Raw genomic sequence first — 18,578 nt, 5'->3', positions numbered from 1 at the left:
TAGTAAAACCACCAATGGTTTCTTAACTACGCTATGTAGTAAAAATTGCCAGTTGAAATGCTGCCTAAGCAAATGTGTGAAGGGTTTGCTGTTGATTAACTTACATCTTACAAAATCTTTAATTTGCTTGTGAATTTGAACTGTATTTAACATATAACATAAGAATTACAAAGGTTTACATTTAATATGTTTATTACACACATGAATCCACACAGAATAAAAATAAAACATAAGAAAATTACAAGAGTATCTGTAATCATTAATAGGAAACTTAATTAAAAAATTTAATTTAATCTAAACTAGCGACTCAAGGCATACTCAAGGCTGTTTTTATTTGGCATAGTTTTACACTGGATGCCCTTCCTGATGCAACCCTCCTTATTTTTACCTCCCAATGGCTAAGTTGTTCAGCCATTCCGCTTTCCTCAGTCATAGCCAATCATGTCTGACCGGCTAATAGCACCTCTGAGATTCAAACCCCAGGTCACAACGGTTGTGGGGTAGCATGTTTTACCACAAGCACCAGCAATCACTTTTTAAATATTCAAGAAAAATAAAATAAATCAAAGCAAACATTTATCCCCAACTCTATTACATTCATGTTATATGTTATATATAAATATAACATTTATGTACATATATATATATGTAAATAAATGTTTTGCTTTACTTTCACACTGCACATTAGTCCAAATGGTGGAGCTGGCAAATTTAGGTCTAAGATGTAGCTAAAATCATTAAAAGGCTATAACAATAAAGTACGTTATAGATGGCTACATAAATTACATTAAAGCTTTTCTTATTAGGCCATAACAAACAGCAGAACAAAATAACCAAAAACATAGCTTAACTCAGGGCAGTCCAGTAAGATTTGGCGCCACAGATTTTCTACCTCACTGTGGTACTATCCCATCTCTTAAAACCACAACCTAAACAACAATGCTTTAGTGCCCAAATGCTGTGGTATGGTAATAAATCAAGGCCTCTGTTTGTGTATCAAAAGTAGAAACATATTTTCAACATCAATCAAGCCACATATTGAGATGATCTTAATTTAAACCGCAAACATTTGGAAAATTAAAACCTTGCACTATGTTTACAGGAAAAGCAGAACCGCAAGTTTGGACTGCAGCAGCGAGGCTTCAAGCTTTGATGTTCAACTGCTCCCTGGGGATGCAGCTCTAATCGAAGGAGCAAATGCACAAAATGAGCTGTGTGGGACGAGCAACCAAGACTCTCCACAATCGCATACCAGCCTGTCCTGAGGCAAGACTCAAGCAGTGAAAAGCTCTGTTACTTTTCAAAGTGGATTAAATTAGCATGACTCAACAAGAATACAGTTTTTATTATCTAATTTCTAAAATGACTAGGATCAGTATTTTGTACAGTTATGTGCTACTACTTCCTGTTCACATTAGCTCGCTCCAGCATTCATAGACCATTTAGCCCTTAAGAAAGTCCAATAAATCAATCTTGACAACAATGAATAAAATATGATGTTACAGTAATTTATGAAATATTTATTTTAAAAAAGTTTGTTATCATAAACCAGGTTTTTGTTAAAGCAAAATATACGGTCTTAAAGAAGTATATGAATAATTGTAGTGCTCTTACTTATAATTAGCACAAATAACTGTGATTAGGTGATCATGGAATAATTGTGACAGGCTCATGACAAAAAAAGAAACAACCCAATTATATCCTTGTGCTTATAACCAACAGGGAGAAAAGTCAACTTAAGTATTACCACATTGGCATAAACTAGGAAGTGCATGGCTTGTTAGTGTGAAACGCAGCCTTGGAAATGTAGTTTGTTTATTTGTTTATTAGGATTTTAACGTCATTTTTTAAACTCTTCGGTTACATTCATGACAGGAACGGTAGTTACTCGTTACACAAGATTCATCAGTTCACAAGGTTATATTGAACACAGTCACAGACAATTTTGTATCTCCAATTCACCTCACTTGAATGTCTTAGGACTGTGGGAGAAAACCAGAGCACCCGTAGGAAACCCACGCAGACACTGGGAGAACATGCAAACTCCACACAAAAAGGACCTGGACCGCCCCACCTGGGGATCGAACCCAGGACCTTCTTGCTGTGAGGCGGCAGTGCTACCCACTTAGCCACTGCGCTGCCCTGGGAAATGTAGAAAATAACATAGCATTCATTGTATCTGAAATTTACCAATTAAGTATTACTAAGTATTAACTATAAACGTGATATACTAACAATTTAAGCACCACATGGAAAGAACTTCTGCAGAGTCACAATTCCATTCACACTAACATACATTTCATAAGTGCTTTATCCCAGTCAGGATACTGGAAAATTAATAACTGCTGAGGGTATCATGATTGGGTATAAATGGAGGATCCACCAAAGGATCAGACTTCACAAGCATTGATGAGTCGTGGCTCACCAGTTTGTGGTAAACCGTTTGGCAGAATTGTCAGTCAAAAATACCATTTTTCAATTCAGGTCTTTCATTTTTCAAGACAGGGCTATCGCAGGGTTTAAGCCATACCTTCCCCTCAAACAAAGCCAGTCATGTCTGTTTAGATAGCAGGCCGGCCGATAGCAGTGCCGAGATTCAAACCCAATCTCTGTGGTTATGGGCTAGTTAGTGCCTTCCTTCTTAACAAATATCCTTACATATTTCAATACACCGAACATGCAAGTCTACAATCACCATTAATTAATTGAACATGTATTATTGCAATCATGGTAGGATTTTATCCATTAAACAATAACTATTCCTTTTGAAAGCACAGATTTTAAACTAAATTGACACAAGCAGTTTTGATCCACAGTACGAATACCACTGCATTAAATAAATCATAAAATGTTTTTAAAACACTTTTAAGTGTGTGTGTGGGGAAGGGTGTCTTTTACTGCATGTACATATTCCCAGTCTAGGGCTGCTGATTTTCCACCTGTGACTATAGAGTATGATCAATTAGAACATGCACAGTGAAAATGTAGCAAGCTGTTACACTATCACAAACATTTTCAAGTAGTTTTTTTCTTCAATCCAAGATGTGGAATGATGCACACATACAGGATGATTAATTGTAAGTCACCTGGATCTATTTATACAGTCATCTTCAACATCATTATGCATTTACTTTGCGTAAAATACACTAAAACTGAATAATTATGTAGCTTCTTACTTCTCTTTATTTAGGTCTAGTCCTAGCGTAAAATACAGAAAATGTGGAAAAAGCTTTGGTTTCCACTTATTTGGCAGGACACGGTATAGAAACGTTGTCTTTCATTTGCAAAGACACAAAACCACATCCACTCACTACACACCCAGAAGGCACACAGATTTACCCTCCTTGTTTTCAAAGAATTTGAGGACTCGATAAAAAGCACACGGTTTTGGATCTACATCTGCAGCCAGTTACGCCTGTGGCCTCCTAGACAGGAACACAGACTTAGCACAGCTGCAGCCCACAGCCACATGGCTGGGTCTTAATCAAGCCCAACACACACACACACACACACACACACACACACAGTTCAGCAAGCTGAAAACCACTTTAAAAGACACAAACAGAATCTTGTATATAACTAAATGTATGTGTAATACCAAAGGAATCACTCGGTTGTTTATCTGATAAAAGAAAGGTGAGCAACCAGTACAAAGCTACACTAAAACATGCCAGAGTTGAGTATTATTTAGCAAAAACCTTTAACAGGCATGTGACATTCATGCTTTCTGTTTGCTCTGTTCCTTAAATATCAAAAGGAAATGAGAACGACATGAGGAAACTGGCTGAAGTCTTAGCAAGTATGAGCCTGACCACCAGAACAAACATTTCTGCAAAAAAGGAACCAATAGTTAGCAGTCTTTTCTGTAGACAATAATAGAGCTATTCAGTCGCAATTACACAAACTACATTTCAAAAAAATACAAACGATGAAAACAAATGCACAAACCCCAGTTTCTACTATAATAAATAAACTATAATAAAAACAAGAATCTGTGATTTGTTAATTCTCTTAAACCTCCTTTGTGTCTTAAAAGTGGCAAAAATACAAAAAGTGAGTTCAAAAAATTTGGCTGACAAATTCTGTATTTTGTAAATATGAACAAATTCAGAATTTGAGGCCTGCAACACACTCCAAAAAAGCTGGGGGAGGAACAAGAGTGAAACGTTCATAGAACATTCAAATTCAACTGTTTTGAAACATTTCACAGTAAGCAGGTGAATTGGTAGCTGGTGAGGGTATCATGATTGAGTATAAATGGAGGATCCATCAAAGACTTTACAAGCATTGATGAGTCGTGGCTCACCGGTTTGAGCCAAACTGTTTGGGAGAAAAATTTTCAATTTAGGTTTTCATGGTTGACTGTACAGATTTAAGACATCTGGCAAAATTTCACTGCTGGTGGGGTAAGGTAAGAAACCAGTGTTGAAAGTGTTTGACCATCGACAGCACTGCATGAGAAACCATCTTGCTACTGTGATACATATAGCCTCATGGGTTTGGGAATATTTTGTAAAACAGTTGTCACTTAACATAGTACGCCACTGCATCATTAAATGCCACCTAAAAAATCCCATATTTCACTTCTATGCAGATACACTGCTGATTTCTCAATGTCCATGCTTGTCTCAGATGGACCAAAAGAAAGCATAAATGTGCTATAGTCAGATGAGACCACATTTTAGCTAGTTTTTGAGAAAAAGAGAAGTCAGGTTCTTCCCACAAAACACAACAAGGACCATCCAGACTGGATGCAAAAGCCAACCTAGTCATCATCTTCAGGTACATCAGTTCCCAAGACATAGCTAACTTTCAAACACATGAAGGTACCACTAATGCAGATACTTATATAGGGATTTTAGAGAGACATATGCTACCATCAAGGAAACATCATTTTTCCATAAGGTCCATGGTTATTTCAGTAATGACAGGCTTCATTTTGCACATGCTACAACAGCGTGGTTTGGTAGACAGAGTGTGTGTTTGTGCTAGACTGGCCTGTCCCCTTTTTGAAAATGTGTGGCACTTCATGAAGAGTAGAATCAGACAACGGTAACCATGCCGAAGTCTTGTATCAAACAAGATGGGCAAAATTTGTATTTGCGAAATTTCAACAACTAGTATCCTTGGTTTCCAAACATTAAAAATGTAATTAATAAAAAAAATGCAGCAGTCGTAAACATGCGTTTTCATTTTTAAAGTCACAAGCATCAAACTTTAAATGTATTTGTATTTACAAACTTTTGATCAGTGAAATTATTGGAAATCTTATCTTTGTATTTGTTTTGTAAAGTTAAATGTTTTACAAAATCTGTACAAAATGCACCAACATCTCCACAAACAGTTTGGAACATAAAACAGACAGCAATAAATTGGAAAGCTACGACACATTGCATTGGGTATGTTTAGCTCTTTGGCATTAAAGTCGCATTTCCTTTCATTTGATAACTAAAGTCACCAGATGTTATAGATGTGAAAGTAGAATTTTTTCTTATTCCTGCCTCATAAAACACTTCAGCTGCTCAACACAACAGAGTCTCTATTGTTGCATATTGCACTTCATAATGCACCACACGTTTTTAATAAGAGAGCGGTCTGGTCAGCAGGCAGGTCATACAGTTGGAACAAGTGCAGATTGTGGCTTGGCACTGTCTTGCTAAAACAAGCAGGCTATTCCCTGAAAAAGACATTGTCTAGATGGCAGCACATCACAGACCAAAATACATACGCAGCCCTCAGGATTAATGGTGCAATCATAGATGTGCAGTTTACTCATGCTATGGAACCAACAAACCACTGTGTCATGACAGACGCTGGTGTTTAAAAATTGCTTTAATAACACTCGAGATGATACTTTTGCTTTTTGAGGGAAACGTACCATGCCCATTATTTCCCAAAACGATTTGAAAGGTGGACTCTAGAGACCACATTTCCACTTTGCGTCAGTCCATCTCAGATGACCTTGAGATTAGAGATGTCGGCTGCGTTTCAGGATGTTGGTAATATAAGGCTTCCGCATAGTGCCGGTCTTAATTTGGATTTGTGGATGTAGTGACAAACTGTGTTTACTGACAATGGATTTCCAATGTATTCCCGAGCCCAGGTGGTTATATTCATTACAGAAGTATGTCGGTTTTCAGCAGTGCTGTTTGAAGGACTAAAAGTCACAAGCATTTAATGGAGGTTTTAAGCCCTGCTGTCTTTAAATTTTATTGTAATAATACCTTGCAATCATGCATTAAGACACAACATTGTTTAACTGTTGGAATATTTGTTCCTGCAATTTTTTAACAAATGACTAGTTTTGATGTTGTTATTGTTCCTTTGATAACCAATCTTGAAAGCATCACCTGAGGAAAGTTAAAAAGCAGGCAATCCACAAACACCCCTGCATTACCCCTATCCAAACCCTTTTTCAAATCAAGAATGAACATATACTAAAACAAATCAATTTTTTCTGATTTCTGTTTATTAGCATTTTCCTTTGTGTTCCAACTTTAAAATTAGGGTAAAACCTTTATATGAAATGTAATTTAAAATGTAATTTTATTCAATCTAATCACTTATATTTAACAGTGTAAATTTCAAGTGCACAGAATTCCTGTGACTTCAGCTTTAAAAGCAACCAATCAAGCACCAGGCACCTTTGACACTATTTCACAAAGCAATTCTTTTTTTTTTTTTTACAAGACTTCCTATGTACTACAAAAGACAACACTTCTTTTTAATAAGTTAAAAAGGTGGTTTATAGGATAGCTTACTGCAGCATTGACACAAGTACTGAGTGCCAATGTCTTCATTGAGGCTTTTCTTGCTGGACTTATCCAGTGACCGAGGTAGCAAATATTATGTAACTTACAAAAAAAACCTCTTGATTGGCTGATTGCATCATGAAAAAAATAAATACAAGTGACCACTAGCACTATAGAAACAACAGCAACATTTACAAGCATGTGCAAAAGCCAGATTAAAATCAGACTGTCATAGTTTGTTTTTAATGTCTTGTTGCTTTGGAGAATCCAATAAATAGACTTCAAATTTGTAAACAGCAAATAAGGTGTTGGTAATGGCATACAATTTAATCTTTTAATATGCTGGTAAACATCCTGCAACTGACTTAATATTAGTAGTATATTTTTATAGAATAGAATAGAATAGTTGTATAACTTACAGTTACTGTTAGCAAACAGGCAACAAAATCAATGCATAACTAACCTCGTATTGCAGTAATGAATACAAAAGTGTTATGTAATGGTTTTATAAATGATAATGCATACATTATGGATAAAGGAAAATGTGTGTACAAAAAACACATCTGCATTGTTGCAGGAATAGTGCAGAGAAGTGCAAAAGGCACAAGTTGGTTAAATAAAGCCTGAGAAAATCATCTAAACAGTGTCAATCTTTCTTTGGAAAACACATTTCTTACACGCCTCACAGCAGCATGCATCCTCAGCATTGCGCAAGACCATGAATGAAAATGAAATTATCCGTAAAAAGAGTCATTCTGTTATCATCCAGCATCACAAACAAGCCAGTAGTTTATAAAAGTGAACGCAAACATCACATGTGCATAGTTATATTATGTGTTCTATTATATTGCTTCTTTTAATGAAATAAAGACGTGCAAAAATGGCGAAAGAACATGGGCGACACCGACATTAAACAAAAAGCTGCCACTGTGCAAGTAATTCAGATAACAAAACTTAAACTAAAGATCACGGGACACTGCAGATGTAGGAGAAGAGTAAAAAACTAATCAGCTGAGCAGCATGCTTGCTGTGATCTTGGTGTGAGCCTGAGATCTGTACAGTAAGAGCTCGCTGAGTGTGAATGAGCAACCAGGTAGTTTATGAATGGACGCGGTCACGTGACCGCAGCGCCTCCCGACCAGCTTTTGCTCAGTGACTGTCAACAAGCGATCTCGCGTTTAAAAAAAACTCAATTTCTACACGGGTATAATGCCAATTTCAATAAAATATCACCTTACCTTACACCATATAGCAAACGTGTCGATTTATAGGCCGAATGACGAGCAGTTTAAAGATGGAACTGAGCTATTTTGGCGTTTTTTATGAATGAGAACTGTGATATGCAAATGAGAATGATTGAGAAAAATATGGCGTCCACAGCCGCTGTGAGCCTGACATTGCGGTAATAAACCCGCAGACCGAATTTAACATCTTGTAACGCACGAAGGACCTAAGAAAATACCTTAAATTACTACAATTATTTTAGCTTTGCAAAATATGTCTGCACGTATTTAATAAATAGAATTGCTTTACGCTTTGAGAAAACGGTGTACTACCACGTTAAAGGGACATGTTATTTAATTGCCATCTTGTTTACATTTTTACAAGTGCATTATAATGCTGAATACAGACACATTTATTAAACAATCAGTGTTACTTACATGCCATATGCCTTATGTCTTTATTTAGACATTGTTATGTGCATTTCAGGATAATGGTCTATCTTGGTTTATAAACACTATATAACAATATAGTAATTATTATTTATTAAAATGCAACAACAGATGACAATAACAAAAATAAGTCAATTTTGCCTTTAGGTAAACGCAGCCTTTTCCACAAGTATGTGTATGCCATCATACACAAAAGAAGATTAATTATATATATATGTATGTAAGTGTGTGTATATATATATATATATATATATATGGTATTACTGTCCAGTGGTCAAAGGTTTACTCACTTGTAATTTGGACTTTGAGCCTATCACTCACTAACAATCACAATTATCATAATCTAGCATTAACTTCAATGTAATTAAATTGCCTGACTCAAGGCCAAGTTCTATATATCTGTACAAAAAACATAAACACCCGAAGGTAAACATGGCTCAAAATAACATGTGTTTATCTATTCTTGCAATACAGAAATTATTATGTAAAATAATAACAATCATAATTCCTACTGATTACAACAACATAAATAAACTTACTCGTTATTGGGATTTGCCGGTTCTTCACTCATTTTTCCCTCACGGAGATCCAAATCCTGCAAACAGCATCGACGGCGCAGCCAAGGCGAAAAAATAAATCGCAAAAATCACCATTTTGGTCGGCATCTTAAAGCAGTTATTGAGAAAACAGTGGCAGTCCGACGGTACAGAGGCGCATTGCTTCTCCCGCAGCTCCCACACTCCGATTCACAATAACCGCGATCAATTCATATCTTCCCAGTAAATAAAATCCATCTGCGGCCGAGTCAACATCCTTATCGTCCTCCACTGCGATCTGACACAAAATCCCAACGTGTCTATAAATGCACATAAAAATGCAATAGTGGTCCGATTTTTTTGACTGTCCAGCTAGAGCTCGAGCTATTATTACTGAGCTGCTCCCTCTCGCTAAGTTTGAGCCAACAACACTGGAAAATAGAAACACTAGCGGACTGTGTGCAGCTTACAGCGTAAACACACTCAACAGACACGCTTTACGAATAACAATTTAAAAAGCGTTTGAATAAACTATTAAAAAAATACACGCGAAATAAGAAAATAAGAGTCTCGTGTGGAAGTTCAGAGGATATCTTCTCTCTGCACCAACTCCATTTTCAACTCGAACGACGCGCATCGGAAAACTGGGCGGAAGCATTGGCCCCACTACGCCTCAGAAATCCTTCCGCCACGAACACTGAATAAGACACAATAAACTTAAACATTAATCGATTTTTTGATTAATTGACACAGTGTATTACTTGAGCAACGCGTTCCTTTTGTAATTTTGTTCTTTCTGATGTTCTTTTAATTGTTTAAGTAAAGACTACGGTCTTTTCTCAAAGAGTTGGAACAAATAGTGCTTCGGTTCCCTAAAGAAGTTAACGCGTGCAGCAGGAGGCGCGAGGAGGAAGCTGCATGAGGATCAAATGCATCACTCATTTCCATCTGCACGGTGGCATCGCGATACCACCGCCTTAATACGAAGTTTTTAAACAGTCCATTCACAAATTTAAACATTTTATTAATGTTAAATTACTATTGAATGCTTTGGTACTTGTATTTCCCACATAAAAGAAAAAAGTTCAAGCTTTAGAGAGTTTAAATTAATGTGGCTTTAATGGACCGGAAGTCGTCTTGCGACTAAAGAGAACATTACAAAACCTGGCCTGCAGGATAACATATTTAATCCTTGTGTACAGTTACATAATTAAACACTATGCAGTACATGTTGTTAAACTGTTTAATACAAATGGCTATTTCTTTATTCAGTTGATATTTCTCTAAATAACCACACATAAACAAAACTACATAAACCAAATCTGAAATGCCTTTGACTGGGATGTTAATTTCTATTGCTTCATACATGTAAACAGGCTTAAACTGGCTATTTTTTAATATTTTAGTATATATCTAGTCTATAATATAATAATAATAATATAATAATAAGGGCTGGCATGGTGGAGCCACAGTTCCTGGGGAACTTAGAATCAAAATTCTGAATCAGAATCAGCTTTATTCGCCAAGTATGTTTCCGACTGTTGTTAGCTCTCTACAATTAACAAACAATACAATATACAAACAAAACTATATGTAGACAATGTAACAGTAAACATCAGATCTGTTTTAGTTAATAATGAGTTTAATGGTATTAGGAAAAAAACTGTTACTGTGTCTGTTTGATTTTGTGTGCAGGGCTCTGTAGCGCCTGCCAGAGGGTAAAAGATTAAAAAGTTCGTGTCCAGGGTGTGAGGGGTCTGTGATAATTTTTTCTGCCCGGTTTCTGATTCTTGTTTTGAATAAGTCCTAAAGGGTGGGCAAAGGAGCACCGATGATTTTTGCTGCTCTATCCATCACTCTTTGCAATCTGCATCTGTCCTGTTTTGTGGCTGAACCATACCATGACTGCGGTGTAGAATTGCTTCAACAGCTCCTGTGGCAGACCGTGTTTTCTTCAGTTGACACAGAAAGTACATCCTTTGCTGGGCCTTTTTGAGGATGGAGTTGGTGTTAACCTCCCACTTTAGGTCATTGGAAATTGTAGTTCCCAAGAACCTGAAGGTCTCCACGGTAGACACAGTGCTGTTGAATATGGTGATGGGGAGCAGTGTTGAGGGTTTCCTTTTAAAATACATCTCTTGGCAGTGAGGAGTCCGATATGTTCTGTGCCTATAGCTGGTGGGTTAATACAAACTGATGTAGGTGTGAGTAAGTAATAATTGTCCTACATTTGATGCCCTGTGATGGACTGTCACCATTTCCAGAGCTTTTAATTATGCTTTTGACTATGAGTCCAGCAATCCTAACTACAAATACTAACATTTGTATTAAACAAAAATAATAATAATAATAGTGACAATAATAATAGTGATGTTTCACTAGCAAACACAATCTAAGTAACATCTAGGGAACTGCAGGTATTGCTCACCTGATGTAATGCCAGCATTCCTGATTCCATGTTTGGAAAGAGACAAAGCAAAGTGGTATTCATGGGGGAGCTGTAAAGCAAAAACCACTGCTAACCATGAGCTACATAAAGGTTTGTCCTATGATTGCCAAATAAAACCTTTATGTTCCACAAGCTTTTCAAAAAACGCTCTGGACTGAAATGTCAAAAGTACAGGATAACACAGTACTGTATAATAAAAATGTGCCACCTCATATTTTGGGTTAAAATATTGATGATACAATAAAATACATTTCTATTTTTCTGGTTTTGATAGGCCATAGTTAAAGCACCAAAATGATATTCGTACATGATTGTTATAAATTGTGTCAACATAGCATAGGGAATGTATTGTACTATATAATTTATTGATTTAAATGTAAGATCTATTCTTTTAAGATGGGTACTATTTGTTATTAGTACTATGAACTATTTATCCATGTTATTTAAGAGGTAGCCTACCACTGAAAACATACTTTCCTAGGAAAATAAATGTGTAAATGACTATTATATATTATACAGAGAATCCTTTTTACTGAAATTCAGTTTCCCATCATGAGCTACAGATCTCACATAAAGCCGCTCTTGTGTTCCCTTAACAGAACCACAATGACCATCTTTGACGTGTCTAAACAGCATGCTTTTATCCTTAGGAGTATTCAGAGTTCAGGAAGTCAGTCTGCTTTCTCATCCCACAAATATGGATGTTCATGCATTTCCTGTTGATCACAGTAAAATACACCAAAGCAACAGGATGTTTAGCTTAGAGACGTCCAACAGAGGTGATGCTATTTAAAGATGCTTTGCCGTTTAAATAGTTATTTGGTTAAAATCTGTTTATATTGTAAAAGAAAATTGAAAGTATTTATACTGGATTAGTAATCCATATATAATAGGAAACTTGTAACTCTTTGCGGTTGTAATAACTGATTTGAATGGTTTATAACGCAAGTTCAAAAAGACATGTTCTTTTTAGAAAATAAGTAACATTATTATTATTAGTGCACTCAGGTGGTGCAGCTGTAAAACGTGCTAGCCTATTATAGATGAGATCTGGGTTCAAATATAAGTGGGTCTATTGGCTGGTCAGGCATCTACACAGACATGATTGGCTATGTCTGTGGATGATGGCTAAACCTCCTCCTAGTCATTGGTAGGTGCACTTGTCAGTGCACTCTTAGTGCTAGTCCCCAACCCAGATAAAAATAAGGAGGACTGCATCAGAAAAGGCATCTGTTGTAAATACTGTGAAAAATCAGGTATGCAGACCAGAATAATCTGCTATGGCAACTCCTTAATATCAGAACAGGCAAAAGAAAGAAAACATTAGTAGTAGTTGTATTCCTGTTTTGTTTCAGCTATTGTTTATTAACAGTCTAAGCCTTCACAAGATGTCTCCGTTAATTATAGCTACCAATATAAAGGTGTAAGGGGCTAACACATGCTTTCTTACTGTGCTTGGAAAAGAGCGTTAACTTCCCACTGTAATACACAAGGGGTTAAAAATGCCGTCGATTGCCTAGCATCTTTTTAATTGAAAAGAAAAAACAAAGCCATTTCTCCCACCCAGAGAGCTGGGCCAATTATACTATTTTGAACTTTTTGCCACAGATGGCTATGGGACCTTTATAGGTTTGAAGTCACAATCTCCCGAAGACAAAATAAATGCTTTACGTAGACATTATTTGTAGCCCAGATGCATTTTTCCTAATAATCGTTTGCTACACAGATCATCTGTTTCAAGTCATTTATTTCTATACATTTTCAAAACATGGGGCACATTACTCAGACACTTGAGTTTTTCTGTCTTTTATGTTTCATATTTTCTGCTATTAAAATAAAATAAAAAAATGTTGGCAGGAGACTACAAATAGGTCACCAGCTACAGTGAATCATAATAATTCATTTGTTACTACACCGCTGTATAAACACTTTTTGACCAAGATTCATTATATATTCAGAAATCTCACAATAAACCTATAAAAGTACTCAAAATCAAGACAAAAAATGTGTTCCAATTGCAGTTGCAGAAATCTTTAAAATCCCAGGATTGCTATGACTTACACATCTCCTACAAGTTTTTTTTTTAATGCATTTTTTCCCCATTTTCCTCCTGATTTAGTGCACTCAATTTTGTCTTCCGCTGCTGAGAGATGCCAGATTGCATCCGAGGAGAGCACGTCGCTGTACACACCTCTTCCGACACGTGTACAGCCCTCCTCTTCTCGCCCGTGCATTCTGCACAGGCACCTCTTCTGCCAATCAGGGTCCTTACACAGCGTATGAAGACCCACCCACCCACACATAGTCCAGCCCCCACCCTGCAGATATGGTGGCCAATTAGTATCTGCTGCAGGCACTGCCAATTATGCCCGCTAGATGGCACCCAGCCGACCGGTGGCAACACCTAGTTTCGAACCGGGTGCTGGTGTGCAAGCGGAATATCCCGCCTTCGCCATCTGGGCGCCATCTCCTACAAGTGTTGGCAAAGTTTTGACTTCAGTTGTATCTTAGTTTCAAAGAAGTGAAGTACAAAATCAAATCATTAAAATTTAACTTACAATATGCCTCACCAAACAGCTGAGCAGAGAGGCTATAGGTTACATTTAACAACAGGAAGAGGGAGTCTACAGGGAGTCTAGCCCCATTCATAAAAAGTGTGGAGTTTATACCTTAGTCATCTGATTACAACACATACCTGCTATTAGTGTGGGTCTAGTTAATAAGGAATGCTGTTTATCAGGAATGCTATTTGCAGGTTGGCAAAAAAAAAAGGTTTTGACACCTGGAAGTACGTAGGTGCGGCTTTTGTTATGTTACATTAATAGAAAGTTAATTCTCTTTAAAGGTGACTAATTTATTTAATAAAACTTTATTCAGATACTGTATAGTAACAAAAGCTCTTTAGATTAGGTGCTTTGTCATTTGTGAAGGGGAACTGTGTTATGTTTAATACAACGTTTATTTGATTTTAGGATTAAAATTTGGTGACTACAGTTTGAATAACCACACAAAGAAAATAAGATAAGTGGAGATCTTATGATTTAAAACTAAGAGGATATTAAACGTGAAGAGGAAATGAAATTAACCTCAACTGCACTGAAAAACACATGTGATTCCTTAAAGATATGGTTTAAGATTGCATAATACTTTTGTACTTCCGTTTTTCTGTTTTTCCACTTCAAAAACAACTTAAAGTAGTAACTTTGGGCAGGATACTTTAAAAATGTCCAAATGCTAAATACACTTAGTAACAATCATGACCAAAAGTATTTGTACACCCCTTTCTTTTATTTTGTTTAGGTGTTTTGTGTATGAAATCAATTTTGTAAAATATGAGGCACTCAGGTGGCACAGTGGTAAAAACACATGCTAGCGCACCAGAGCTGGGATTTTGAATACATCATATCGAATCTCAGCTCTGCCATCCGGCTGGGCTGAGCGACCACATGAACAACAATTGGCATGTAAATAGGGGTGGGGTATTAAGCAGGATAGGGACTCCTCGTAACTGATGCACTACCACCTCTGCTGGCTGATTGGTGGCACCTGCACAGAGGCGGGGAAAGAGTGCGGATCAGGGTGTGTCTCTTCGTACACAGTAAATATGGGCTTCGTAAGTTGGTGGTGACAATTTAGTTTGGAAGAGGCCTTTTTCAGCAAAGTTCCCGCCCACCCCCCACCCCCACTAACACACACATACAAAGTAAAGTCCGGCACACACCCTGACCTCAACACTTCGGACAAACTGTTATATGGACTGTGAGCTGAGCTTCTCATCCAACATTAATGTCTGACCTTATTAATTCTTTATCTATTTAGACCAATTCCATCAGACACTCAAAAATAATTTGAAAAGTCTTCGCAGTATAGCTACAAGAAGAGCAAATTGGTAACATACTAGTAAGTCTTCCTCAGTAATATTGGAAAATCCATTTCTGCATTTCATTTCACAATAAGCAGAACATATGACATTATAATATTAAGCTATTTCATTTAAAGCAGAAGAACAGCCTAAACATGGTATCAGTTCATTACAGGCCCACACACACACATACGCTTATCCTCTTACACCTAGGGACAATTTAGAACAGCCAGTTCACCTTCTGCATGTTGGAAAAGGTGTGAAAAGATCGGAGTACCCAAAGTAAACCCACGTGGGCTCAGGGAAAACCTGCAAAACAACTTATAAAGTTACCAGAAGTGAGGTTTAAACCAAGAGCTTCAGGAATAAAGATGCTGATTTGGTAGAGGCACCCACTCTGTCAGATTTTCTATAAACAATGCTCTTGTGAGAGGAAAACACTGAGGTTTAAAGGCAATCTGTAGTAATCAGAATAGTCCTGAAAACCACGAGATAAAAGTTCTTCATCATCCAAAAGACATGTCTTAAACGTCATTGCACCCAGGATGCAGCAGTGACTGAAACTAAATGCTTTTTTAAAAATTTAAATATAATAAGCTCACAGACAGATGATATTTCATTTCACTCACTCACTCACTCACTGTCTTAACCGCTTATCCAATTGGGGGGTTGTCTTAAACGTCATTGCACCCAGGATGCAGCAGTGACTGAAACTAAATGCTTTTTTTTTAATATTTAAATATAATAAGCTCACAGACAGATGATATTTCATTTCACTCACTCACTCACTGTCTTAACCGCTTATCCAATACAGCTTTTTAATGGGCACAAGGCACACAGTAACACCCTGGACGGGGCACCAGTCCATCGCAGGGCAGACACACATACACACACCCATTCTCCTATAAGGCAATTCAGTGTCTCCAATTAACTGTGGGAGGAAACCAGAGCTCCCGGAGGATTGCTGATGACATTTCCATTCTTCTTAAAATATTTCAGATAGAGATCTGAATTTCTCGTTCTCCTAAAAAAAAGTTGTCCAGGTACTGACACAGTGGTCATTCAGGTCCTTTTTGCAAATGTCAGAACAGGTTTGCTGGAGTCCTAGTATGTTAGAAAAGGCTTTGGACACCTTGCAGACCAAACTTTTCACCAAGCTTTGCATACATTGCATAGATTGCATAGATTTTTTTGTAGAAACTACTTGACTATAATGGTTTAGATTTAGATAGGTGAAATATATTTAAAATAAATGGCTAAAATCAACTATTCAGCAAAACTATTCAGTTAAACTAGTTAATCAAGTAACCAAATGTGTATTGGATAACAATTTTTAAAATAAATTAAATGGTATTATACACAATGGGTTGTGTTTTTACTTGTGTTTCCATTGTAAAATCATGTTTTGTTTATTGACCCAAAGTCATGTTTGTTTGTCTGTTTGTTAGGATTTTAACGTCATGTTTTACACTTTGGTTACTTACATGACAGAAACGGTAGTTACTTATTACACAAGATTCATCAGTTCACAAGTTTATATCAAACACAGTCATGGACAATTTAGTATCTCCAGTTTACCTCACTTGCATGTCTTTGGACTGTGGGAGGAAACCAGAGCACCCGGAGTAAACCCACACAGACACGGGGAGAACATGCAAACTCCATACAGAAAGGACCTGGACCACCCCACCTGGGGATCGAACGTAGAACCATCTCCCAAAGTCATGTAGTGTAACAAATATTTAATAACAGAGAGTATTAAAGTAAATTTATTAAAGAGTACTCTTTTAAAAATAGACAGTATGCAGCCGCTCAGGTGGTGCAGTGGTAAAAACACACGCTGCAACCAGAGCTGGGATCTCGAATACCTTGTATCGAATCTCAGCTCTGCCTGCCGATTGGCCTGTTGTTCAGATATGGGCGGGACTAAGTCGGATGGGGTCTCTCTCTTTTCATGCAATTACGACCTCTGCTGGCTGATTGATGGTGCCTGCACAGAGATGAGAAAAGAGTGCTCTCAGGGTGTGTCTCGCCGTACACAGTGCTGAGCTGCACTGCACTCGTCAAAGTGTAGGTGATAAGATGCATACGGCATACTGCCCACATATCGGAGGGGGCGTGGGTTAGCTTCGTTCTCCTCAATCAGAGCAGGGATCGGCATTGGTGGAGAGGAAGCATGATGCAATCCCCCCCCCCCCCCCCCCCCCCCCTCCAATCTCCCAGGATTCTTCTGGGAGCAACTAGCAGTCCTTCATAAAGAGCAGCATTGTGTCCAGATTACTTGATTGTGATCAGATGTTAGAGCATCCTGAATAAAGTAGGATGGCACAGGATGGCCCAGATTACCAAGGACACGTTGTATGAGAGAAAACGAGATCCATAAAGACACTGCTAAAAGAATATACAACTTCTGAAGTCACCCGTTTACTGCTAGATTGTGAACAATGTGCTCTCTCAACTTGTGCAGCCTTGGAATATACCACTTGCGAGTTCGTCGGAGGGGTGTCAGGGATAGTTGCTGCCTCGCTTTTACATCAGTTTTAAAAGTGGTAACGGCTGGAAGTCAAGTGGTGAAAGGTGGCCATATGGAAAAGGGGAGAGATGAAGGGAGGGTTTGTCCGGCTCCTCTTGCACACATGAGTGAGGATGGGGGCTGTGGAAGAACTTGGAGACAGCCAGAGCGTGAAGGGAAGAAACAGTGCAGCAAGCTGGAAATAATGGGTCTAATTCAAGCCTTTCAAGCATATAGTCTCATGCCTGTCAACTAGCATGTACAAGCAGACTGTGTGTGTGTGTGTGTGTGTGTGTGTGTGTGTATGTGTGTGTGTGTTGCTGAGGCCTTGTGTGTGCAAGTACGATACTGAAGTGGTGTGGAGGGGAAGCAGCTCCACACGCTGAATGGCGCTTTTGTTCTGGGAGCGGCTGTGGCTTTTTACATTCAGCAAACCCTGCAGATACAACTGCCTGTGCATGAGAGGAGCATTGAAATGAGGTTCTTTCACCCTCCCCTTTTTTTTTTACCTCTCCCCTGTCCCCAGTTCTCCTCCTACTTGAGAGTCACTTATCCTCTCCAAGTACTGTGTGTGTGTGTGTGTGTGTGTGTGTGTGTGTGTGATTTAAGTTGATGCAGGTACTAAACCACAATGTCGAAGCTTCTCCGGGTTTGCTAAGCTTTGTGTGTGATGAGCCACTTTAAAGATCCGGATGTTCCACCCACTGCTTTTCTTCTTGCAATCTATCTGCACTTCTCCATGAGGGAATCTGCTTGCTGCACTGTGTGTGTGTGTGTGTGTGTGTGTGTGTGTG

The 18,578-nt window shown here is 37.9% G+C and overlaps 1 protein-coding gene across 1 annotated transcript in view; it reads right to left on the bottom strand.

Annotated features, from left to right (window-relative positions):
• Positions 1 to 9,565, bottom strand: part of spred1 (sprouty related EVH1 domain containing 1) — a 56,721-nt gene extending 47,156 nt beyond the window's left edge. Inside the window, exon 1 of the mRNA XM_063007722.1 lies at positions 8,965 to 9,565. Coding sequence (XP_062863792.1) covers positions 8,965 to 8,996 — 32 coding nt within the window. The 5' untranslated portion in view covers positions 8,997 to 9,565. The remainder of the gene's footprint in view (positions 1 to 8,964) is intronic.
• Between the last annotated feature and the right edge of the window lie 9,013 nt (positions 9,566 to 18,578).

Source organism: Trichomycterus rosablanca, chromosome 13 (genome assembly GCF_030014385.1).
Source record: "Trichomycterus rosablanca isolate fTriRos1 chromosome 13, fTriRos1.hap1, whole genome shotgun sequence".
Classification (NCBI taxonomy): domain Eukaryota; kingdom Metazoa; phylum Chordata; class Actinopteri; order Siluriformes; family Trichomycteridae; genus Trichomycterus; species Trichomycterus rosablanca.
The sequence above is the reverse complement of the archived record's forward strand: the minus strand, read 5'-3'. Positions and strand labels throughout refer to the sequence as shown.